General features: G+C 33.7%; 1 protein-coding gene across 9 annotated transcripts in view; it reads left to right on the top strand.

The window, feature by feature from the left end:
- Window positions 1-24,211, top strand: part of RANBP17 (RAN binding protein 17) — a 255,586-nt gene that overhangs the window by 19,207 nt on the left and 212,168 nt on the right. For 8 of the 9 annotated variants that reach the window (XR_012489874.1, XM_019741153.2, XM_074313890.1 and 5 more), the window contains 8 exons: window positions 1,068-1,133; window positions 5,739-5,843; window positions 7,280-7,445; window positions 10,173-10,246; window positions 12,456-12,575; window positions 14,526-14,672; window positions 15,271-15,443; window positions 17,506-17,699. Coding sequence is in view for 8 of the 9 variants with exons in the window: in XM_019741153.2 (XP_019596712.2) it covers window positions 1,068-1,133; window positions 5,739-5,843; window positions 7,280-7,445; window positions 10,173-10,246; window positions 12,456-12,575; window positions 14,526-14,672; window positions 15,271-15,443; window positions 17,506-17,699 (1,045 nt within the window). In the remaining variant the exon portion in view is untranslated. The remainder of the gene's footprint in view (window positions 1-1,067; window positions 1,134-5,738; window positions 5,844-7,279; window positions 7,446-10,172; window positions 10,247-12,455; window positions 12,576-14,525; window positions 14,673-15,270; window positions 15,444-17,505; window positions 17,700-24,211) is intronic. The other variant, XM_074313889.1, reaches the window with a different exon arrangement.

Consider the following 24,211-nt stretch of genomic DNA (forward strand, 5'->3'; position numbering starts at 1 on the left):
GTCAAGGACCAGCAGCTGCTCAGGTAACCGCCTTGAGGAGCCTTGGCCTGGTAGACACGGAGGATGGATGGTGCCGTCATAGGAAACCTGTAACTCTGTGCAAGCAGTGCCAACTGTCCTGACAGGCCACAAAGAATGAAAATGCAGGAATTAGGGGATGCTTCTTTTGCTTATATTTTTATTCTGAGATAATTTGGATTTATTTACACTTGGTAACCCAGTGAAATTCTGTGATAGTTAGGAAATGACCAACATAAAATTAAAACTTGAAAAGTGTCATCTGTATTAATGCTGATTTTTATGATTACACTATAATCGGAAGTTACGTTTATTATTTTCGTACTTCCAGTCTGATTTTGCAGTGAGGTAATTTGTTAGTAATATGCACATAAAATCTGAATTTTGATTTGAAGGAAGTTTTTGAGATTAAATTGGAAGCTAATTAAATTAAAACCAGTATAGAGGCTATGAAACTGTATAACATATTGATAGTCATGTATTTACCCCAGTGCACTTTAGATGCCTTTATTATGGAAACATAATAAATGCATACACATGCACTATTAAATAATATTAAAAGGGCCTGAGAGATCTTATCTGATATTAGATAAAGGAGTTTAACTTAGTTCCTAAGCTATTTATTAATTATTTATTGAATACAGCTATTTTAGTAGCCTTCAAGCAAATTTATAAAGCTAAAAAGTATTTTTTACTAATTCATATTCATGGTCTTACGGAAAGTATTGAACCGAACTCTTATATATTTTGTGGTTTAGTTTATTAGAAGTCCTAGGTGCAGCAAACATTTTGAGGGGTGTCATGCAGTTCTAAGACAGGTGAGCTGTTATCCCACATCGTATACCTGTATGCCTACATTTATCCTTCAAAAAATGGACTTGAAATTATTTTTATTTGTGGACCTGATAGTGATTTTTCTACACGTTTTAAAAGCTATATTAGTAAGAAAATGTGATGTTTCAGTATTACTTGTAAATGTTACCTGGTTTACACATTAAGAACCAATCACATGTCTCCACAGAAACTAAACCTGGTTATTTTCTCCAAAGGGTACTGTGGAACACTGCATAATAGGAGTAATCATCCTTTCAGAATTGACTCAGGAAATGAACCTGGTAAGCCTTTTCATCTAATGGTGACATGAATTTGCTAAGTAATGCTGTTTCTTTGATGTAAAATCTTTTTTAAGTGGCATAAACTCTGTGTATTCATCTTTTTTTTTTTTTGTCTAGTGTTGCAACTCTTTCATTGTTATTGAAAATAACAGCAATAGCATAAAGTACTACAGACCACAGGGAATTAGACATGGTCCTGGCTCCTTGGCAAATGGATAATTGTCCTTTTATCTTCTGTGCATATAGTAATACACTAACCATAAGAAATAAATTATATGCTGAAGAGAAACAAACCTTTATTTGCTTACAAATAGAGGAGGAACAGTTTGGTGAATTGATTCTCAACAGTGGGTACACAGCAGGACTCACCAAAGATCGGGCCCCTTGGCACTTTGCCACTTGCTAGCATGAATTTCACCGCGTACAAGGGGAGTTTTCAGAAGCTATGCCTCCCCCCGACGGTGCCTTTATGAGCTCAGCAGCTGAGCGCATCATCACCTGCTCCTATTCACGTTTGTACTGAATGTGGTTCTAAGCAAAACAAAAGCAGAGGTTGGGTTCTATGTGGTATAATAAAGGGGAATGTAGTGTCTATATTTAAAAACTGCCATCTTCAGTGGTCTGTGTGTGTGCATACATATATGTGTATGTATACACATACACACGTAGGGAGAGCTTGCGTACCCAGGACCACTTGCCAGCTTCCTTTGGAATGATAGTACAGTTCCTGTGTGTAAAAAGAAAACAAAAAAGTCACCCCAAATAACTATTTCCTACTTGTGTTCAGTCGGGAATTAGAAAATATTGAAGAGAATGGTACAGTAACCCATGTATCCATTATCCAGCTTGTACAACCATCAGCTTTTTGCTAATCTTAAAACTAATTTTTTTTTCATTTCCTGCTTCATAGCATAAGGGTTTGCTGTCTGTAGATTGTTACTGAGATAAGACTAGGTAATATGGAGTTATAATAAAAGTGTGATTCAGAGAGCAACCAAATTGTTTTTACTTTTAATTACCTATCTTGAACTTGTAGAAAATTGGACTACAATATACAGTTCTTTTTTCAACCATTTGATACTAACTTGCTGACATGATCCTAGAATACTTTAGTGTGTTTCTTACATGCAAGGACATTTGCCTATATAACCACAATACAACTATTAAAATAAAAAAATTAAATGGCGTATTACGCTTATCCTCATTCTCTATTCAAGTTTCACCATTTGTTTCAGAAAGCAATGAGTTTAGAATAGTGCATCTCATTTATTTGGTATGTTTTATTAGTCTTCATCAATCTGGAAAAATTCTACAATCTCTCCATCACTTTTAAGACCTTGACACTTGAGAAGATTACAGGCCAGTTGTTTTGTAAAATGTCCCTCAATTTGGGATTATCTGATGTTTCTTCATTATTAGATTCAGATTATGCGTATTTGTTAGAAATATCATGGGAGTGATAACTGGTCTTCTCGTTGCCTCCTATCAGGAAGCACATGATTTGATTTGTTGCATTATTAATGATGTTCACTTTGTTCACTTAAGATTGTCTCTACCAGGTTTCTCCAACTGTAGATTTATTCTTTCCCCTTTGTAAATAATAAGTATTTTCTGGGGAGGTACTTTAAGACTCTGAACTATCTCATTCCTCATCAAATTTTTCAGTTTCTTCATTTATTTATTTATATCAGTATGGATTCCTGTGTTGTCACACAGCAGCCTAGCAGACTGCCCCCCCCTACCCTCCCGTGTCTTTCCTTAAGGCAAGAAGAGTCTGTGAGATGGTGCATCTCTGGGACTGTGTGTTTCTCTCTATTTAGTCTCCAAAAGAGAGTTTGTGGCCAATGACGAGTAAGATCTCCCACGGGGAGGGGGGGCAACTCAAGCCAGGTGGAACCCCATGGAGACCCCCATGAGCTGCCTTAGAAAGATTTGGGAAGGGGCCTTGTCTCCCCTTCCCCCTGCCTGAGCAAAGCGGCTGCTGACTCTGGCTTTCCTGTCTCACCTAATTGGGAGAAAAGTCTTGAGAGTGATAAGAGTAAGCTCTCTCTGCTCAGCTCTGTGAAACAATTTCAGCATGTTATATATGTCCCTTAAAAGAGTTCCATACCTCACCTCAAGGACTTTCTGCTTCGGCTGTTTGAAGATCAACATAATTGGTTTGGGTTGTTTCTGTAACGTGATAAGTGAGTCTCACAGACCGTGCCAAAAACACTGCTACTCCCTTGTATACTTCCCAATAAAAACCTCCAGTCGGCTTTGTTCTGGGCTCCAGTCTTTCAGAACTGAGCCCCCTGGCCTTCTGAGATTTATGCATTAAGTCTCTGTATGTTTCTTTCTTAAAAACTTATCCCAAAGCCGCCCCTTCTCCTACCCTCACTGCCCGTGTTGCGCAGGACGCTACATTCCTGGTTTCCTATTTTATTTAATAGGTTACGGTTTGTGGCTGACATTATATTTTGATGCTCAAATTTTCCCAGATTTGGCCAGTTAGGAGCCCTTTTAAGCTAACTTCTGTGTCCATTTGATACTTACTTACCATTCTTTGAACATTTTCTTACTTTCTGGCACAAGATGTTCCAGGCTTATCTTCTGTAGAACTAAGTGCCTTTTGAAAAAAGCTTCAAGGTCTGAAGTGTGATTTTGGGTTTGTATGGCAAAAAATGTATGGCTTCTGGAGATATTTCACTCAGCCTAATTTTATGGCATTTATAATTCAAGTAGAATTTCTTAAGTATTTATGAGCCAGGCAGTAGGGAGATCTAAATGCATGAAGAAAATCGAATACTATAGTTGTCATATATGATCCAGGTAAATTCGTGTAGCATCAATTACAGGAAGATCTTTTAAGAAAAAGATCTAAACTTGAGGTTTCCTAAAATTTGAGAGTATTATATGTTATCCTGCTTTTTTTAGAAGCCACGTCTACTGCTCCTGGAATATATTAAATATATAATCATCAAGAAGTAAAATCTGTTTTGCCTGCACGGTAGAGGCATAGGTGTTCAGTAGAAAACGTGCAGTTCCTCTTCTCAGAAAATTGGGTCTCTAAGTGAGTAACCCAAGTGAAATACACATGTCGGTTTTGAAGATAACTCTGAAATAAGACCTGGGTTAGCATTTTAGCTCTGTTGCTTACTACTTGGTGCACACTTCCTAACATCTTTAAACTTATATATCACTGTGTGTAAAGTGAGAATGAAACCTTCCATGAAACTTACTAAGATGAGGTAAGCTGTTAGCACACGGCCTACTATGTACAAATGCTCAATAAACCCAAGGTTCTCCTCCATGTTCCAGATAATGTAATGAGAGGTTGGTCTAAGATAGTGTGTCTACAAACTTTAATTTTTTCATATGTAAAGAGAGGATAATATATATTTCACAGGTTAATTTGGAGGATTCAGTGAAATAATGTGAAGAGTATTTCATAAATTGCTATTATAGTGCTGTATACTATTTGTATTAAGGAGAAATTTTTTTTTACATATTGAGGGAAGTATTATAGGAGAGACAAACAGAAGTTTGATTTGAAAGAAGGGAGGAACGCTGGAAATGCTAATTCAAATCTTATATATTGGATACAGATTCCAGTAACTGGTTTCTATAATCACTTTGAATTTCTGTTCTGTTTCATGATTCTATAAGTAAGTGGCACTTAAGTATAGTCTAAATTGTATGATGGAGCCTAGGAAGTGTAAAATAATCAATTTCGAGCTCACTACTTTTTTCAAATCTGTAAACAGTAGTAGGGAAAATGCTTTACTATCTTCCAAATAGCAAAAGGAATGCTATAGGAACTGTAGTCCATGGGTGTCAATGATTGGGTATCACACTTCAGCTGTGTTTGCTGTCCTATTGATAAGTGAGAATATGAATGGTATTAATAGTGTAGTTTTGACCATGTTATATTTTAGAGGCTCAAGAACTAGCCTTGGTAAATTTATTCTTAAAGATTATTTGTCATTAACTAATAAAAATTCAGAGGGAACATACTATTGCTTATGTAATGTCATATTTCTGATTACTTATAATTTCTGCCTCGGTTTCTTTTTAGAATACCAAGGATATATGAAACCAGTGACATAGCTGGTGTATATAGAAATATCACTTTCATATAGAAGAAATTTTGTGTAACTGATTCAGTTTGCTGATTCACAGAAAGTTAGAATTTGAAGATTATGTTAGAGATTTCTCATTTTACAGGAGGAATCCAGAGGCCAGGGAAGTTGTTAGTTGCCTAATGTGAAATACGGTGCATAGATCAGGAATTGATAGTCTTAGTATCTACCTTTTATTTTATAATATGTATTTATATTGCCTCTGAAAGTACAGCCAATTCTGAGTTTTAGTTTGGGGATCAGAATAGTTCCTAGAAAGAACACAGAGTTGAAACAATCCAGAAACTTGTGTTTTAACCATGGCTATACCATTAACTGTTTGAGTAACCTTAAGCAAATCAGTTGTCCCAGTAGATTTTTAAAGTCCTTTTAGCTCTATACTTTATGGTTCTTTAATGATTATTTCTATCCCTTTTCTTACTTAGTCAGATTTTGCTGTGCTGTTTGATAAGTCTGGTTAATAAATTCATCTTGATCTTTTTAGGTTGATTATTCTAGACCTTCTGCAAAACACAGGAAAATAGCTACCTCATTTCGTGACACTTCTCTCAAAGACATTTTAATGCTAGCATGCTCTCTTCTAAAAGAGGTAAGTTATTTACTAAATCAATATTTAGGAAATTTTAAGTTTTAAAAGAATTTCAAATGAATCCCCTTCCCTCCATTCCTCCGCTTTTTGAAGCGTTGTAGTGGACAAGCTTAAGTACTGTAGATTTGCACAAATTTGTAAGAGGTTCCAAAAAATCCACTAAGGATATAATAAAGTAAAATCCAAAAGGAATTTAGTAACTTGTCTTTAAGTAGTAGTTTCATTGTCTTTCTGCTGTAGATTTATTGCAGAAGCTAATTAAGATTTAGTTTCTTTATTGCCTTGCCCATATTTTAATGGGGTGTAGATGAACAATAAAATACAGTACATTTTCCTAATTCATCAGCTATCAATATTTATTCATAATTCAGCCAAGATGATTGACTTTAATAGTTTCTTTGCAAAAGACTATTTCCTCATTTGCTACTTCGTGCTCTGTTGATCATTAGGGATAGGGATAGTACGATTTACAATTATAATTATATTATGTTCTTATGTAATGTAGGGACTCTATCATGCTGCTCAAGCTTGTTAATTGGTGTGATACAGCATTTCCCAAAGTATGTTTCACTAGTCACTATTTTTATTTATTTCAATTCTATCATATAGTAATATGATATTTTTCACATTAGGCCAGACTGAAAGACCCTCTATTATTTAAAAAAATTTCTTTTAGTTTGGAAAATTTTAACATGTACAAAAGTATATCAATATACTTTGTATAATGAACACCCTTGGACCCATCAGCCAGTAACAACTCATGGCCAGTCTTGTTTCATCTCTATCCTTCACCTTACCACTTTATTTCTTCTTGAGTTATTCTTGAAGCAGAATCCCAAACTTTATATCATTCCTCCCCCAAAAAATATTTCATGATGTATTTCTAGCAGATACAGTTTATTCTGGTTGTGTCAGAATGGCCATTTTCGGGGGGGGGGGGGAGAGGTGGGAGGATCAAGATTATGGAGGGCAAGCTTGTGAATGTCGTCCCACGTTCATACAGCTCTGAGAACCTTTGTTAGCGGAATAGGGATCCTTTATGCATGAAGTTACCCACTTTTTCTTGAAGAACATGATATTTTCAGCTTCTTCCAAGAAACCTTTGAGCTAGTGAATCACTTACATTTGTACTTTGTGCTGTTTAAAGTATTGTCCTAAAGTTACCACTTAAAACTTTAGAAAGTAACCTACAATTTATAGGTAAGTGTAAAAGTTTTTATTCCCATTTTTTACAAAATTAAATTTGAAAATAGTCTGTTGTAGATTTTTGTTGATAGTAATTTTACAATTTTTTTCTATTACACCAGATAACTTTATAAACATTTTTTGTTGTTGTTGCTAATTTTACTTTGGCATTGAAGAGATTTAAATCAGTGAAGTGAAAATGTGTTTATTGACATTTCACAGTGTTTCATTTAACTTTGAACTTTTTTCAGGTGTTGGCCAAACCTTTAAATCTTCAGGATCAAAGTCAACAAAATCTAGTAATGCAGGTCTTGAAACTGGTCCTCAACTGCCTTAACTTCGACTTCATTGGCAGTTCAGCCGATGAGTCTGCCGATGATCTGTGCACAGTGCAGATCCCCACAACCTGGAGGACAAGTAAGAAGAAAGTTCTGTGTGAGGGATGGTCGGCATGAAAGGCACGGAATACAGCGATGTAGTCGCCTATGGACAGTTATCTCTGTTTTGTGCTAGGCAGTCACACGGGTCCAAAGGATTTGTAACCCAGGATAGCTGCCAATACCCAGTATCGAAATGTTTTCCCCAGTCCTATCAGAGTAACGTCCATATTTTGATTTTGGAACAAGGAAAAGACAGCTCTAGAGTCAGGGGCAAAACAAGTTGGGGAGGGAAAATGAGGAGTTCTGTTTTGAAACTTTCAGATAAACAGTGGGAGAGGGTACAAAACCTGGCAAGAGACATCATATTTTTCGTAGTTATGAAGAATGAAATAGAGTAACTGACTTAGCAGAGCAGAATTGCAGCTTACTTTCTTATAGTGAGGGACACCACAAAAAGCAAGCTGATTTGCTCTCACATATCCCGGAAAGATGATGGCTCTAGGGTATTCCTGAGGTCAGAAGTAGGGAAGGGGGCTGACAGGGATTGGTAATAAGTTCTGCACAGACTTCCCAGGATCTCCTCCACCCGCCGTGCACCTCTCTTTTCTGTTGCACGCTCCCTCTGGCTTCCTAAGACCAGGGCTGTGAGAAATTAAACTGGAGAGTGTTTGCATTCAGGAATATCAGATACAGTAGAGAAACACGATAGATTTTGTGAAAACTTTAAATATGGAAATTAGAGACTAAAACAAACAAAAGGGACTTCATATCACGACTGTGGTTATGAATACATGAACCAATACATCTAATAAGAATTACACAGACTAAGCACACACACATACACACACACACACACACACACACACACACACACACGAGTGCATGTAAAATTGGGAAATTGAATAAGATTGGTGGCTTGTGTCAGTATAGCTTCCTGATGTGATACTGTGTTGTAGTTTTCTTAGAACTTACCATTGGTGGAAACTGGGTAAAGGGTGCCTGGGGTCTTTCTGTATTACTTCTTGCAACTACATATAAATCTAATTATCTCAAAAACTTTTTTAAAAGGGTAGGAGAGTTAGTAGAGATGGAGATGAAGTGAGGTGTAGAAGTAAACTTTATAGAGGTGTAATTAGTATCCTGAGAGCGATTAAAAAAGGTAATGCATCCCTGAAACAAGAATAGGATATTGTTTTAAAAAGAAATGTTCAGAGAATGTTCCAAATATAAAAGATGGTTGCCAAAATAAAACACTCAGTGAAAGAGTTGGAAGATAAAGTTAAAGAAATATCCCAGAAAGAAGAGCAGAAAAAAAAAAAAGGAGAGATTTGATAGGATATAAAAATACAAGAACATTAATTAGAGCATGAAACTAGGGAGGTCTGGCATCTGACTGTTAGGAGTTTAAGAGGACAGAAAAACGGACGGAAATTTGCAAACAAATAATACCAGAAATGTTCATAGCACTGAGACATAAATTTTCAGATTGAAAGGTCCCATCAAGTGCCCAACATAATGAAGGAAAAAAATATATACACTAAGGTTCATGATCATGACCTTTCAGCATAACAAGGATAAAGAGGAGAACCTAAAATCTACCAGAAAGAAAAACTAAGTCACCTACAAAGGATTGGGATCAAGAATGGTATTAAACTTCTCAACAGCAGCACCGGAAGCTAGAAGACAATAGAGTAATAACCTCAGACTTCTGAGGGAAAATTATTTTCAAACTAGACTGAAATTATCAAGTGTAAGATAGAATAAAGACATTGTCAGACATGCAGAGCCTCCTGAAATGTATCCGTTATGTGCTTGCTCTCAGGAAGCTACTTGAGATACAAGCTAAGAAAGTAGAAGATACGGGGTTTGGAAAAACAGAGCTTCAACCCAGGATGACAATACACAAAAAGGAGATAATTACAGAACAAATTTAGGAATAACCTGTCCAAGTTGAAGGCTCTGGGAGGTAGGGATAGGAAAATGGAAATGATAAGTTATTTGATGATACTGAGCACGTGGAAAATGGCATGAAAAAGATTTTGTAAATCTGTCAGAGCGTTTGGAAAGAATTAGTGACAGATAAACAACTAAGCACAGAAAAGATGCTATGATTAAATCCAGAGAGTGTTAGAAATGTGATATAATCATAGTATACTTCTTGGCTCAGCTGTTACCATGACTTACACAGTAATGATAAATGTAAACACTTAGAATTGATTTACTCTCCAATTGTTATAGTGGATGGATTTTTAAGAAAGGTTGGATCGTGGTGGGAGTGGTGGGGTTAGTGATTAGACAGCTAACACTTCATGTTCTGTAACAGGAATTCGTTACAGAATTCGTTATCTCAAGTAAAACAAAGAAATAGTAATATAGTATGTTATTTGGAAACATATATCTAAAAGTTGAAAGGTAGTTGAAACATAGTAGGGTACAGCTGTTTTTTATTATATACTTAGTTACTTTTGATACTATTTGAATTTTTAAATGTTTGTATTACTTTCAAAGAAAGGACAATGTTACAAAGATTCTCCCAGTAAGAACTGTAGATGCTACATAGAAATAAGCAACATCTTATATAGTTAATTTCTATCTCTATATTAATTCATCTTTCAAAGGAAGATAGGAATTAAAAAAAAAAGCCTAACTGGGAAGAGTGGCCACATGCAAAGGTCTTGGAGTTCTTGTTTGTTTGATAATGTCTTACTGTGTTAAGGTCACGGAATTGAAAGTAATGGCATTAGAAAAAAATTTTTTTTTCCAGTTTTCTTGGAACCAGCAACATTGGATCTTTTCTTCAATTTGTATCATTCACTTCCACCACTGCTATCTCAGTTAGTAAGTAAAAATCATTTATTATTTCATTAAAAGTACCTGTGATTTTTCTCTAAGGGTAGTATAGATTTACTTTTAAAAATTCTATTTATATTCTTGATTGGGTTTACCTCACACAGGAACTTCTTACATCTTCTGGGATTTGTATTGTTTAAGCTATTTGTCAGATTCTATTTACAGTCAGCAGTGCATTCCATTGCATGGGTGAACCCAGAACCAATAACTGTTGATTTAGCTCCTGCCCGGAGCCAAGACAACCTGTCAACCTCTAACTATATCTTCCTCCCTACTCAGTCCTCACCCCTTCTTCTGGGCCTCAATCTAGTAGTCGGTCACCCCATCTGTTGCCTTCACTTCTCTCTCTCTCGCCCTTTCTCAACCCTGCCTGTCTCCATGTCTCAGGCATGTGGTGCAGCCCCCATCAGATATCTCTGAATGAGAAACAGAGGGGATCTGCTCATTTCATTTTGTGCTCATCACTCCAGTTCATTTATTTTTGAATCAAATTCCATTATGTGGTTAAAAAATTATTGAGACGCTGGTTATTTAGAACTTTGAGACTATGAACCCCATCTTTGTGGAATGTAAAACAGATACCAGGCAAGATTGAATAAAAAAGAAAAAGAAAAAGTTGTTAGTTTAACATCTAAGCTTGTAGAAGTAAAGTTGGGAATTCTAATGTTGCCATTTCATGAAAAATGGTGTTCCAGATTTAAAGTACATATCAGTGGTACGTTTGTTTTGATGAGTTATCGCCTAGAAGGGAGAAACAGGATCACAAAAATACTTTTTAAAAAAATCTATGCTCTTGAATCTAGGATTTTAAGATGGAGGTTTTTAAACTGGGTTTCACAGGACACTTGTGTTTCCAGGTGGTGCCAGAGAGCTTCAGCCTTCTATATTTGAACCACAATAGTCTTGTTTTCAGTTGTTTAAAAACCATGGTTTCATGTACAATTATGTTTTAGGATAAAACAAACAAGCTACTGGTTCTTTAAAAATAAAGTGGAAAGAGCTACTTTAAGAGAAAGTAACATTTATTGGGCATACCCCATTGCATGGTGCTTATCTCACTTTATCCTCAAAGTGGCCCTGCAAAGTAAGAATTATTACCCTCACTATATAGACGAAGAAACAGATCCAGACTGGCTTAAGTGACTTTGTCTAGGGCAGCACACTAAATATTGGAGCTGAAATTCAAACTCTGGTGTTTTTGACCCGCAAATACTGGCAATTTTTTAATATACTAGTGATTTCCAAATGTACATATCAGAATTGCCTAAGGAAGATTTTTTGTTTGTTTGTTTTAACAATAAAGACTATGGCAAACTGATGAACATCTTAAAAAGCCATCTTCTGATTTTTGTCCTTATTGTCACGCTTGCCAAGAGAGCCAAATCTTTTGTGTGAAATTAAAATATTTAAATATTCACAGCAAATTCTAATTTTTTTTAAAAAGTGGCAAGCCAGTGTATGTGGACCAAAACGAAACATATGTGGGTCAGTTTGGCCTGAAAATTGCCAGTTTTGGGCCTCTCACTTAATGAACAAACAGACTTCAATGGGTACCAGTGGTAGAATTAAGAACCCGTCTAGTAAAATTGTCTGGTAAAATATTGACTTTAGGAAGATAACTAAGCCAAAGATACTCTGTAGGAATTTTTATAGGGTATCTGACTCTTCCAGCAGCATTTTCCAAATTGTTCCACAAGGTACTAATGAATGGTAAAATCTTCTATCACAAAATAAATTTGGGACATGCTAGATTAATTAAGGCTACAGGAGTTTTTCCCTACTTAAAGGACACCACAGTGCATAATGTGCAGTATTTCCCAAACATACTTTACCACAAAACCGTATTTTCTTTTTGGTAGAACATCTGGTTCATGGGTTGCAAACAGAACTGGTCATTAGGAGCAGTTGGAACCCTTTTGAGTGTATCCATGTCCAGGCTCTGTGCTGGCATACTTAATATATGAAAAAATATTAGAGGAGAATACACAAATAGGAATGTCTGTGGTGAGGTTGAAGGGTTGTGGCTGGTAGTGGTGATTGGTAGTTAAATGTTTAGCTTTCGCTATTTCTTAATTCTAAATGCTTTCTTTAATCACAAAAATTGAAAGAATATTTTATATATAAAGACTAGTGTTTCTTACATGGGGCGATAGTTAACTTTAAAAATTGAAATGAATTTTGTTGTTCCCTTTTTTAGGCACTTTCATGTTTAGTTCAGTTTGCTTCTACAAGAAGGTCCTTATTTAGCAGTCCTGAACGTGCCAAGTACCTTGGTAATTTAATTAAGGGAGTAAAAAGAATACTTGAAAACCCTCAGGTATTTATGAAGTAATTTAATTAATGCTTAGCATATGGAAATACAGTTTCTCTGCTGAAGGATGCATAATAAACTCACGACTTTATTATGATTCTGGAAGAAAATGTGAAGTATCATACTCATCTTCCTTAGATCTCATTTGTAGTAGAAATGGACAGTTTTTAAAAATGGATATTTTCCTGGCAGACCTCTATATTCCTCCTCTTATTTTTTCCATTCTTTTAGGTGAATAGAAGTTACATGTTTTACATGCTTCTCTTTTTACCATTGTAATACATTTGTTTGCTTGCACTTCTTAAATTACTGAAGTGATTAATTCAGAGTTATATCTACCTCCTAAACTGGAAGACAGTATAAATCTGAATGTTAACATTAGAATAAGTGGCTTTAAATTATGAAATAACGTCCTTTTGCCCTCTTGTGGACAAATAAGAGTTTGTAGATTTTAAAATCTACTCTACACTAACTGCAAAGCTTCAATAGCAATATTCATTTCAGAGAATCATATAGCCATTATTAATTAGTGATTTTGTGTGGCTAGATAAAATCTTTTGTTTCACTTTTAATTTTGCTTTTAGTTTAAAAGATCTGTGATGAAAGTACAGATTTTAAAGGGTTAAATTATATACATAAAATTATTCAAGAAAATTTCTGACTAAGTTTATTGGTGAGGGATGATAAATATTTTTAATAATAAATAAAAGATTAAATGATTTAAGGAGGTTTATATAAGTCTCTTGGTTATTACTAATTTGGGGGGGAAATGTAATATCTGTACATAAATAAAATGTGTTTTTAAAGAACAGTTGTTTTTGCAGGTTATTCTCAGGAGTATTTTATATATTGGGCATTTGCTTTACCTTTTTAATGTTAGCATAACTGTAAAATTTACATCTTTTGCTGATAAAACGGGATTTTACCAATATACATTAAACATTTTAGTTGTTTTAATCATTATCAATCAACATGTGGAAGGTAATATGCTAATACCAGATCATTCTCTTAATTGATTTTGCAACATCTGCATATTGATGATTCATGGCTGTAAAAGTTAGTTTGAATATTATTTTACATTGCAAACATGTATTAAAAGACCTGAGTACAAAATATCTTTCTGTGAATTGTCCTTAATAATTAGACACTATTTTATATTCTTTCATGGAGCTCATTTGAATGAAATTTCTTAGAAACTCTTTCAATATTAAATAGATACTTTAAGAATTCTGTTTTCATGCCAGCTACTGTGCAAAGTGCTCAATCTATAAAGATAATAACACTTGTGCCCTGTTTTCAGAGCTCCCTTACAACTGGGGGCACCTTTCTTGGTCTTTGCTTCTAGCCTGTTCTGGCCCAAAAGTTACCTCTGTATCTTGTATTTTTGTTAAACTTTCTGCTCTACATTGCATTAATTTATTTGAATGACTCTCCATTTAGTGACAGGAAGTTGTTTGAGGGCACAATGCCTGTAGGTACTCAATAAAAATTGGTTGAGTTAAAGGAAATTTCCATTATTTGTGTGTGCACACATGCTATTTATCTTAAGTCCAGTTGGTATTGCTCTTTTTCATGTTTCAAGAGCCCATTCTTATTTTTATCTTAAATATTTTTCAAGTCTCCTATTGATTTTTGTTTAAGCGCTCATGCGCACGCATGTGCACACATGTGTTGGCACATATTTTTGTGTGTAATATAATGGCTTCTTAAACATTATAATTTAGTCATCGTGGTGTAATGCTTTCTCCAAAGCTTCTATCTTGCATTCCTTATTATTAATCATTGATGACAACATTAAATCCAGCAGGAATTGTTTTCTTTCATTAATATCTACCCAGTTGACTGGGAGACTTAAAAAAATACATTTGGAATTTTATTGATGGTATAATTGTTCATTTTATTTGTTTTTAAGTATTTTTAAAAGTCTTTTTTTTTTTTTTTGGTCTCATATTTTAGGGTTTGTCTGATCCAGGTAATTATCATGAATTTTGTCGATTTTTGGCTCGTTTGAAGACAAATTACCAGCTGGGAGAATTAGTTATGGTGAAGGAGTATCCTGAAGTTATCAGATTGATTGCTAATTTTACCATTACTAGCCTACAGGTAAATAGAAATATGTAATTGGTATTAAACTAGATAATTTTAAAACAGTTTATTGGTAAGGTTTGGAGGGGCTTTGTTAAAACATCTATTACAGTGCTTTGCTAAAAATGTTCATTGCAAGATTTTTGGTAAAAAAAAGTTCGTTGTAACATTTTTTATAATGAAAATTTAGAGGCCATCTAAATATCTAATAATTGAAGGATGATTTAAGTAGCTGTAGTAGAATCTATGTGAAGAAATGAAAGAAAGCTTTTACAGACTCGTTTTTGGGAAAATTCTTTTTAAAAATTTGGAGGAAGGTTTTAAAACCATATTTTCCACCTGATATCCACTCTGTGAAAAACTATTCACGGGAAGATTAGAAGGAAGTACACTAACATTTTAATAGTGATCATTCCTGGGTGGTAGAATAATGAGAGATTATTGGTTTCTTTGTACTTTTTTGCATTTACAAAATTTGCTATGTTAAGTGTTCATTGGTTATATAATCAGAGTAAAAGCTAATTTTAAAATCTATGTTTTTTGTAATTTTGCCTCTGTAATTCTTATTCTAGGAAGATATGTCATTTTAAATAACATTTGCTTTATTTCTTTGTAGCACTGGGAGTTTGCTCCCAACAGTGTTCATTATTTATTAACTCTGTGGCAAAGGATGGTAGCGTCAGTTCCTTTTGTGAAATCAACTGAACCCCACTTATTAGACACTTATGCACCAGAAATCACGAAGGCCTTTATCACTTCTCGGTTGGAATCTGTTGCCATAGTTGTGAGGTATTGAAAACTAAATCTTTCTGTTGTATTTTCATCTTTTGCATCTTGGAATTTTAAAAAATTGAGGTATAATTTACCTACTGTAAAAGTCACCCTTTTTAGTGTACAGTTTTATGAGTTCTGACAAGGATATACAGTTGTATAACTACCATCAGAACCAAGATATAGAATAGTCTCATCACCTCCAGAAAGTTCTTTGGGTTCCGTTACCGTGAGTCCTTTCCCCACCCTTTCCTTCTGGCAATTACTGATCTGTTTTCATTTCCCTATAGTCTTTGCCTTTTCCAGAATGTTGTATAAATGAAGTCAGACAGTATACATAGCCTTTTAGTCCACCTTCTTTCACTTAGTGTAATGCATTTAGATTCTTCCATGTTGTATCAGTAGTTTTCCTTTTTATTGCTTAATAGCATTTCATTTTATGGATATATCACAATTTGTTTATTCACCTGTGAATGGACATTTGGGTTGTTCTCATTTTTGTCAATTATGAATAAAACCACTGTAAACTTCCTGTACAGATTTTTGTATGAACATAGTTTTTATTTTTCTTGGGTAAATACCTACGTGTGAGACTCCTGGGTTGCATGTTAAGTGTATGTTTTACTTTATAAGAAACTGCCAAACTATTTTCCAAAGCAGCTGTTACCAGTTTGTGTTCCCACCAGCAATGTATGAAAGATCCTCTTGCTCTGTGTCCTCACCAGCACTTGATATTATCTTTTTTTTTTTAATTTTAGTCACTCTAATAGGTGTGTTAGGGGTACCTCATTGTGGTTTTAATTTGCATTCCCTTAATGACTAATAATGTTGAGCATCTTTTTATGTGCTTATTTACCATTTGTATGTATTCTTTGGCAAAGTACCTGTCAAATCTGTTGCCCATTTTTTTTATTGGATTGTTTATTTTCTTGTATTGAGATTTGAGAGGTCTGTTTATTCTGGTCACATCTTTTTATCATATGTGTTTTACAAATATTTTCTCCCAGTCTATAGCTTGCTGTTTCATTTCCCAGTCTTTGAAAGAGAAATAGTTTTAAAGTTTGATGAAATCCAATTTAGCCTTTATTTTTTCTTCTAGAAGTTTTATACTTTTAGAATTCACATTTAGATCTATGATTCATTTTGAGTTAATTTTTGTATGTGATATGAGGTAAGGCTCAAGGTGGTTCTTTTTTTTTTTTGTTGCATATAGATGGCCAATTATCCCAACACCATTTGTAGAAAAGACTATTCTCTCTATATTGAATTGCCTTTACATTGTTTTCAGAAATGAATTGACCACATACATGCCTGTGGTTCTATTTCTGGACTCTGTTCTCTATGTGTTTCTCCTTCTGCTAATATCGTCTTGATTACTGGGTCTTATAATAAGCTTTGAAATCAGGTAGTATCAGTCTTCTACCTTGGTTTCCCTTTTTCAAAATTATTTTGGCTCTTTTACTTGCTTTATTTTTCCATGTAAATTTTAGAATCATCTTGTCAGGATATACAACAAAATCCTGCTGGGATTTTGACTGGGATTGCATCAAATTTATATGTTAATTTGGGGGTAAATACCTACATGTATCTCAGCAATGTCAAATCTTACAGCCAATGAGCATGTTTATCTTTTAATTTATTTAGCTGTTTTCTGATTTCTTTCTTCACTTTTTTGTATTATTCAGCTTCAGATCTTACATATGTTTAATTAGATTTAATTAGTATTTTATGTTTTCTGGTACCTTTGGAAGATACTGTTTTTTAAATTTCAATTTCCAATTGTTCATTGCGGGTATATAGTAAAGTAATACAATTGGATTTTGTATATTAACCCTGTATGCTAGGACCTTGGTAAACTCACCTGTTTAATAATAGTTTTTTTGTGGGGTTTTTTTTGTATTTTTTTATGTACATAATCATGTCATCTTCAAATACAGACATTTTATTTCTTACCTTCCAATCTATTTGTCTTTTATTCCTTTACCCATAATGGAATCTTTATTTAACATAAAGTTTATTTGTGGTGAATAAAAGTACATTGCATTCTAATGTCTGCAAACTTGTTTTTATATGTTTGCAGAGATAATTTAGATGATCCACTAGATGATACGGCTACTGTGTTTCAGCAGTTGGAGCAGTTATGCACTGTCAGCAGATGTGAATATGAAAAGACATGCACTCTTCTTGTACAGTTGTTTGACCAAAACGCACAGAATTACCAAAAGCTGCTACATTCACCTTCTGGGATAACTGTGGACAAGGCAATTCAGGAAGGTCAGTAAATTCTATATGCCTATTAATTATATGTTATTATGTTAAATTTTAAATAGCTTCATTAATCACTTTAGTAATTTTATGCAAATTATTTTTATATGTTTCCTCCAATTCCTCACCCCCTAATAAGCCATTAATTTTTTTAACCTTCTGGATATTTTGGTGGCTTGATAGTTAATTTTCAGTTTTCCTTTATAAGATTCATAGGAAATATTTTTTTCTGGAATCAGTATCAAGAACAGCTGATCTTTGAGTAGAGTGTGTTATCTTAAACTATATTTTAACTGGTCTAACTGACAATATTTCCTTCTTTGTTATAGATGACTGCAAATTCAGAGCTCAATTTCAGCCAGTAAAAAATTATATAAGACTTCATCATGGTTTTGCATTTGTGTATTAGCCTTCACATAGCTTTATTTTATTATTATATTTTAATTTCTCAGTCTACAAATTTCCTTATTATTTTTCTTTAATCCTTTATCAAAGAAAGATTTATTCATTTCTGTATATCCCTTTAGACCCTTTTAGGAACGTAGCAGGGAATTAAATAAATAAGTACAATTTTCATATTTTTTAATGAGATGAATTATGAGAATGGAACTGGCTTTATACATTTCTAACACTTTAATTATAGTTCCAGACCTTTTTTTTTAATTTGTATTTTTTATCTTGTTTTGGAAAGTAAATGATAAGGGATGATAATCAAACTTACTTTTAATGATTTCCCATCTAAACTCTTTTGTAAAAATTCTTTCTTTAAAAGATTACATTTACATGATACCTTCCTAAAATGCCTTTGATACATTATCTGGTTTTTGTTTTTGTTTTTTGAGTTACACAGTACTGCTGAGTGGCTACCTAATGGAGTAGTTAACCTTCTCTACTTTAAATGTTCTCTCTTTTATTAGGATTTCATTGTTTATAAATTAAATTGGGGAGAACTAACATTTTTTTGCGGCATTTAGTCTTTCATGATTGCTTTCTTTTAGCAGAGTTTAGACAATTATTAAATATCAAATACATACAGCAGGGTATTTATATATATTGAGACTCAGTGGGTAGCAGTAAGAAACACCATCACATGGTTTAAAGAATAGGTCAGTACCAATCAATATCTTGCTGTTCCCTTTGTTCCTCTTTCCAACTTTATTCCATTTCCTACCAGCAGAAAATACTTGGAATCTTGAATTTTGTGTTTATCAATTGATGCCTTTTCTTCATAGTTTTACTGCATCTGTATCTATTCTGAAAATAATGCATGGTTGGTTTTGCATATTTCTGAACTTTATACAAATGGAATAAAACTGTTTTTATTCTTCTACAGCTTGCTTTATTATTTTTTTCTCAGTACTGCATTTTTGAGAACCCGTGTGGATGCTATAGCTATTGTTTCTTCATTTGCACTGCACTGTTCTGTTGTTTGAATATACCACAATTTATTTATGCATTTTCTTGTCAGTGGGTATTTGTGTTTTCTCCGTTTTTTGCTTATACAGTGAGTGCTGCTATAAAGATTGTTATGTATATCCATTACATAGTCAGCATCAGTAGATAATGCCAAACTAGTTTACAGAGTGATCATACCACTTTATATTCTGCTCACCCTGATCCTTGCCAACACCTCCTAATGTTAGACTTAAATTTTTGCCAGTTTGGTTGAGGTAATATACCTCATGAGTAATTTACTTTTTACTCCCATGATTATTAATGAGGTTTAGTATTGTTTCATGTTTATTGACTGTTTGATGTGTCATCATCAGTGATATATATGTTTAAGACTTTTGTTCATTTCACCCTCACCACTTGGATTATTGGTCTTTCTCTTACTGATTGAGATTTTTATTTATTTTTGACACTAATCCTTTAGTTAATTGAATTGTAAATATGGTCTCTAAGTTTGTGACTTGTCTTTATATATCATGTTAATGTGTTTATTCTCTTAGTTACTTTCATATCGTACTTTAACTAATTCACCTCATCTTTTTGAAAAGGCAATATATTTATATTGCCCAGAAAAAAGAAATTAAAATGTGTTGTTCCAGTCCTGTAATGTGTCTTCCTATTCTTTAATAAGTAACAATTCTTACTAGTTTTACATATCTTCACTAAGTTTCTAATGTATATACACCTATGAATTCATATATAATTTCTTATTCCTCCCTTATGTACATAAAATGTGGTATACCACCTCATTGTTCTATTCCTTGCTTATTTTTTCATTTAACAATGTATTTTATGGTTATTTTGAAATTAATATTTAGAGAACACTCATTTTTTATAGATGTATAACATTTTATTTTTTGACTGTATCATAATTTATTTAATCATTCCCTCCACTATTGAAAGTCATTTGCATTATTTGCCATCTTCTGCTATTCAAACTAATGCTATACAAATTAACCTTGTACATATGTTGTGCCATTTTGGCTATTCTTATATCTTCTTTTGTGAAATGTCTGTTCACATTTTTTTGCCCATTTTTAAATTGGGTTGTTTGTTCTTTTATACGTATTCTTATTGGAATTTCAAGGGTGTTTTATATTCTATATATAATCCCCTTTTCACATATTTATGTTTGCAAATCTTTTCTCCCTTTCTATGGTTTTGTCTTCTTCACTGTATTTCAAAAGCAAAAGTTTAAAATTTTGATGATCTACCTTTTCAATGTTTTCTTTATGCCTTGTGATTTTTATATTGAAGAAATCTTGTATAAACCAAGTCACCAAGATGATCTTTTATGTTTTCTTCTAGATGCTATTATGTTTAAGTCTTTGATCCACTTTGGGTTAATTTTTGTGAATGGTATGAGGTAAGAGTAAGGCCGCCTCCCCAACCCAGACAGTTATCAAGTTGTTTAGCACCATTTTCTGAAAAGACTCTTTTTCCCCATTGAATTATTGTGACACCTTTGTCAAAACCAATTGACAATGAAAGGCTAGGGCCTATTACTGATCTCTGTTCTGTACCCTTGACCTATATGTCTGTCCTTATGCCAATATTATACTTTCTTGGGTACTGTAGCTTTGTAATTCTTGGTAGCAGGTCATTCAACTCCTCCAGTCTTATTCTTCTTTCTAAAAATAGTTTTGTCTGTTCTAGGCTTTTTAAAAATTATTATTGACTTCTGTATTAATTTTACCATGAGCTGTCAAATGCTTCCAAAAAACTCACTAGATTTTGATTGGGATTGCCTCAATCTATACATCAGTTTGGGTCATTTTAACAATATTCAGTCTTCTAGTTTATTGACTTATGGTATATTGCTCTACTTATATAGGTGTTCTTTTATTTTCTTTGCAATGTTTTGTTGTTTTCAGTATACAAGTATTAAAAATGTTTAACTATATTCCTATATATTTTATGCTATTTAAATTTTATGATGATTCTCTGCCACTCTCTAAAACTAGAATTGATTTTTGTCTTTGTGTCTATGACTTTGCTAAATTTACTTATTCTAATAGTCTTTTTGTAGATTTTTTAGGATTATTTAATATGATCATGTCATCTGCAAATAAAGATAGTTTATCGTGTCATCATGCCTTTTATTTCTTTTTCTTCCTTTATTACAGTGGTACAACCTCCAGTACAGTTTTGAATAAAAGTAGCCTTGTTTTTGTTTGTACATAGAAAGCATTCACCCTTTCACCATTGAGTATGATGTTATCTGTAGGTTATTTTTTAAAGATGTCCATAATAAATTTTAGGAGGTTCCCTTCTATTCTTATAGCTATTTATAATGAATGGGGCATTGATATTTTTTAAATGCTTTTTTGCAGCTATTCAAATGATCTTTTTTTTCCCCTTCATTTTGCTAATATAGTGAATTACATTGACTGGTTTTTCTATGTTAAACTAGCATTGCATTCCTAGGATAAATTCTACTTGGCTATAGTATACTTTTGATTTTATTTATTTATTTATTTTCCTAATTTTAGATGGAGACTCCACATCTTTGATTTTCAGATTTTGGTATTTTTCTAATAAAAATATTTAAAGCTGTAAATTTTACTTCAAACATTGCTTTGGCTGTATCTCATAAATTTTGATTTAATTATCATTTTAAAAGATTTTTTAATCTGTTAATTGTTAATTTATATGTGTATTATTTAGAAGTATGCTTTATATTTCCAAATATTTGGAGTTTTCCTAGTTGTCTTATTGTTACTGATTTCTAATTTAATTCTGCCTTAGAATTTTGCATTATTTCAGTCTTTTTAAATTTATTGAGTTGTCTAATGAACCAACATATGATTTATCCAGTAAACATACCATGTGCAATAGAAAAGAATATGTATTTTACCATCATTGGGTATAACAGTATGTAAATAGAAATTAAGTCAAAATGGTTAATAGGGTTGTTCAGATATTCTTTGTCTTTACTAATTTTGTTTGTTTTGTTTTGGTCTAGTTCTATTATTTACACAGAGAGAGAGGTGCTGAAATCTCCAAATATGATTGTGGAATTGTATATAATACTTTTAATTGTGAATTTTGCTTCATATAGATATTTATTTTTTAAATCTTTATTAAATTTATTGGGGAAACGTTAATTAGTAAAATTATATAGGTTTCAAGTGTACATTTCTATAATACATCGTCTATATATTATTAATACATTGTGTGTTCAACGCCCAGAGACAAATGGAAGGAGAACTGACTCATATAGATATTTATAATAGCTTTGTCTTCCTTATTAATTGATCCTTTTATCTTGAAATTTATCTTATCTAATATGACGATAGCCAGTGCATTCTTATGCTTTCTGTTTACATGGAATAGCCTTCTCCATCCATTTACTTCCAGTCTGTCTGTATCTTTATATTTAAAGCGTGTTTCTTGTAGACAGTGTATAGTTCTTCCTTTTAGAAAATCCATTGCGATTATTTCTATCTTTTAATTGAGGTGTTCAGTCCATTAACTAAATGGGATGGAGAACTATCAACTCAATACCATTTAAACTATTTCCTTAGAATAAGGTTTTTAATATCACACTGGTAGTGTATATTTAGGCCTTAAATCATGTGAGGTCTTACTTGAGGGTTTTTTATTCCTGTCCAGCTAGCATTGAAGTCACATCCGACAAGTTTCTTTGTTGTTTTTCTCTGTCCAGGGCAGGTCTTTTTCCCTCCAGTTCACTTTTTCACTAAAGGTATCACTGTGTTTCAGTTTTCTGTGAGAGTGTTTTTACTGGACTCCTCACATTGGGCGTGCTTGATCTTCGTCCTCCCATCATCAAAGGAGAAGTTCAAGTTCTCTAATTGTTTCTATGTTTATGTCTCTAAATTTCAGCCTTCACATCAGTTTTTGCCTTTGAGGATTTATTTTACCTTCTTAGGAATCCAGTAAGGGGGCCTTTGTGCAAATTAGAAGAAGGCTGGTGCAGCGCCAGACTTGGTAAGCACGGTACAAGTGGATTTCAGTCCCTCTTGTCCCTTCAGTTAAATATCTTTTTGTAGGTGTGCGGTTGCCCTGTCAGCCATATTGCAGGGTTTTCCTTTTTCCCCCGATGACATAGTGTCAGCCTTATATAGTATCTTTTCAGGTTTGTTCTCTACATTAATTCAATTGTAGTATGTTATTTGGCTCATGTTTAGCCACCTACTATAAAATCACATTTTCTTTTTTAGTTTCTATCACAATTGGTGTTTGCTCTTTAAACGTAAATAATTAGTAGTGACTTTCACGTCAGTGTGGTCAGCCAGATGTGCTGAAAGGCCTTTCAGCTGCAGAACAGCTCAGGGATGAACTTTTTAATGGATAAGTACAGACGGTCCTCGACTTCCGTGGCTTCACTGACAGTTTGTTTGACTCTATGGTGGTGTGAAAGTGATATGCGTTCGGTAGAAACCATCATTCGTATTTTGATTTTTGATCTTTTCTTGGGGTGGTGATCCATACAGTACTCTCTCGTGCTGCTGGGCGGCGGCAGTGAGAGGACTTTGCCCAACTGTAGGCTAATGTGAGTGTTCCAAGCACTTTTAAGGTCGGCTGGGCTAAGCTGTGATGTTCGGTCAGGTTAGGGGTTATTCCATGCATTTCTGACTTTTGTTATTTTCAATATACAGTGGGTTTATCGGGACATAATCCCATCGTAAGTCAAGGAGCACATGACACGTTTGAGGTTCCTTCTTCACTCCTCTGTCCCTCCCTTGTCTAGCTATTTCCCTTCTCCCTCAAAAAATGAACTTTAATCAGAATGGTCAGCAGCAGACAAGGGCAAAAGATAGTGCTGCTTTCACAGGCAAATTATCAGTATCAGTGATTAAACTGGGGGCAAACCCTTAGGCCAGTAGCAAGGTAGATGTACTGAACCTGAGATTCTTTTATTAAGTTGGACCCTTAAAGGGGATAAAGTGTATAACATGGGTAGATCCACTTGGTCTAGCACAATGGGTAAAGGTGACCAAAAGTATAAACTTCAGTTATAAAATAAATAATGTACAGCGTGGTGACTATAGTTAATATTGATAATACTGTATTACATATTTGCAAGTCTCTGAGAGAGTAGATCT

This window comes from Rhinolophus sinicus, linkage group LG10, assembly GCF_036562045.2.
Source record: "Rhinolophus sinicus isolate RSC01 linkage group LG10, ASM3656204v1, whole genome shotgun sequence".
NCBI classification, from domain to species: domain Eukaryota; kingdom Metazoa; phylum Chordata; class Mammalia; order Chiroptera; family Rhinolophidae; genus Rhinolophus; species Rhinolophus sinicus.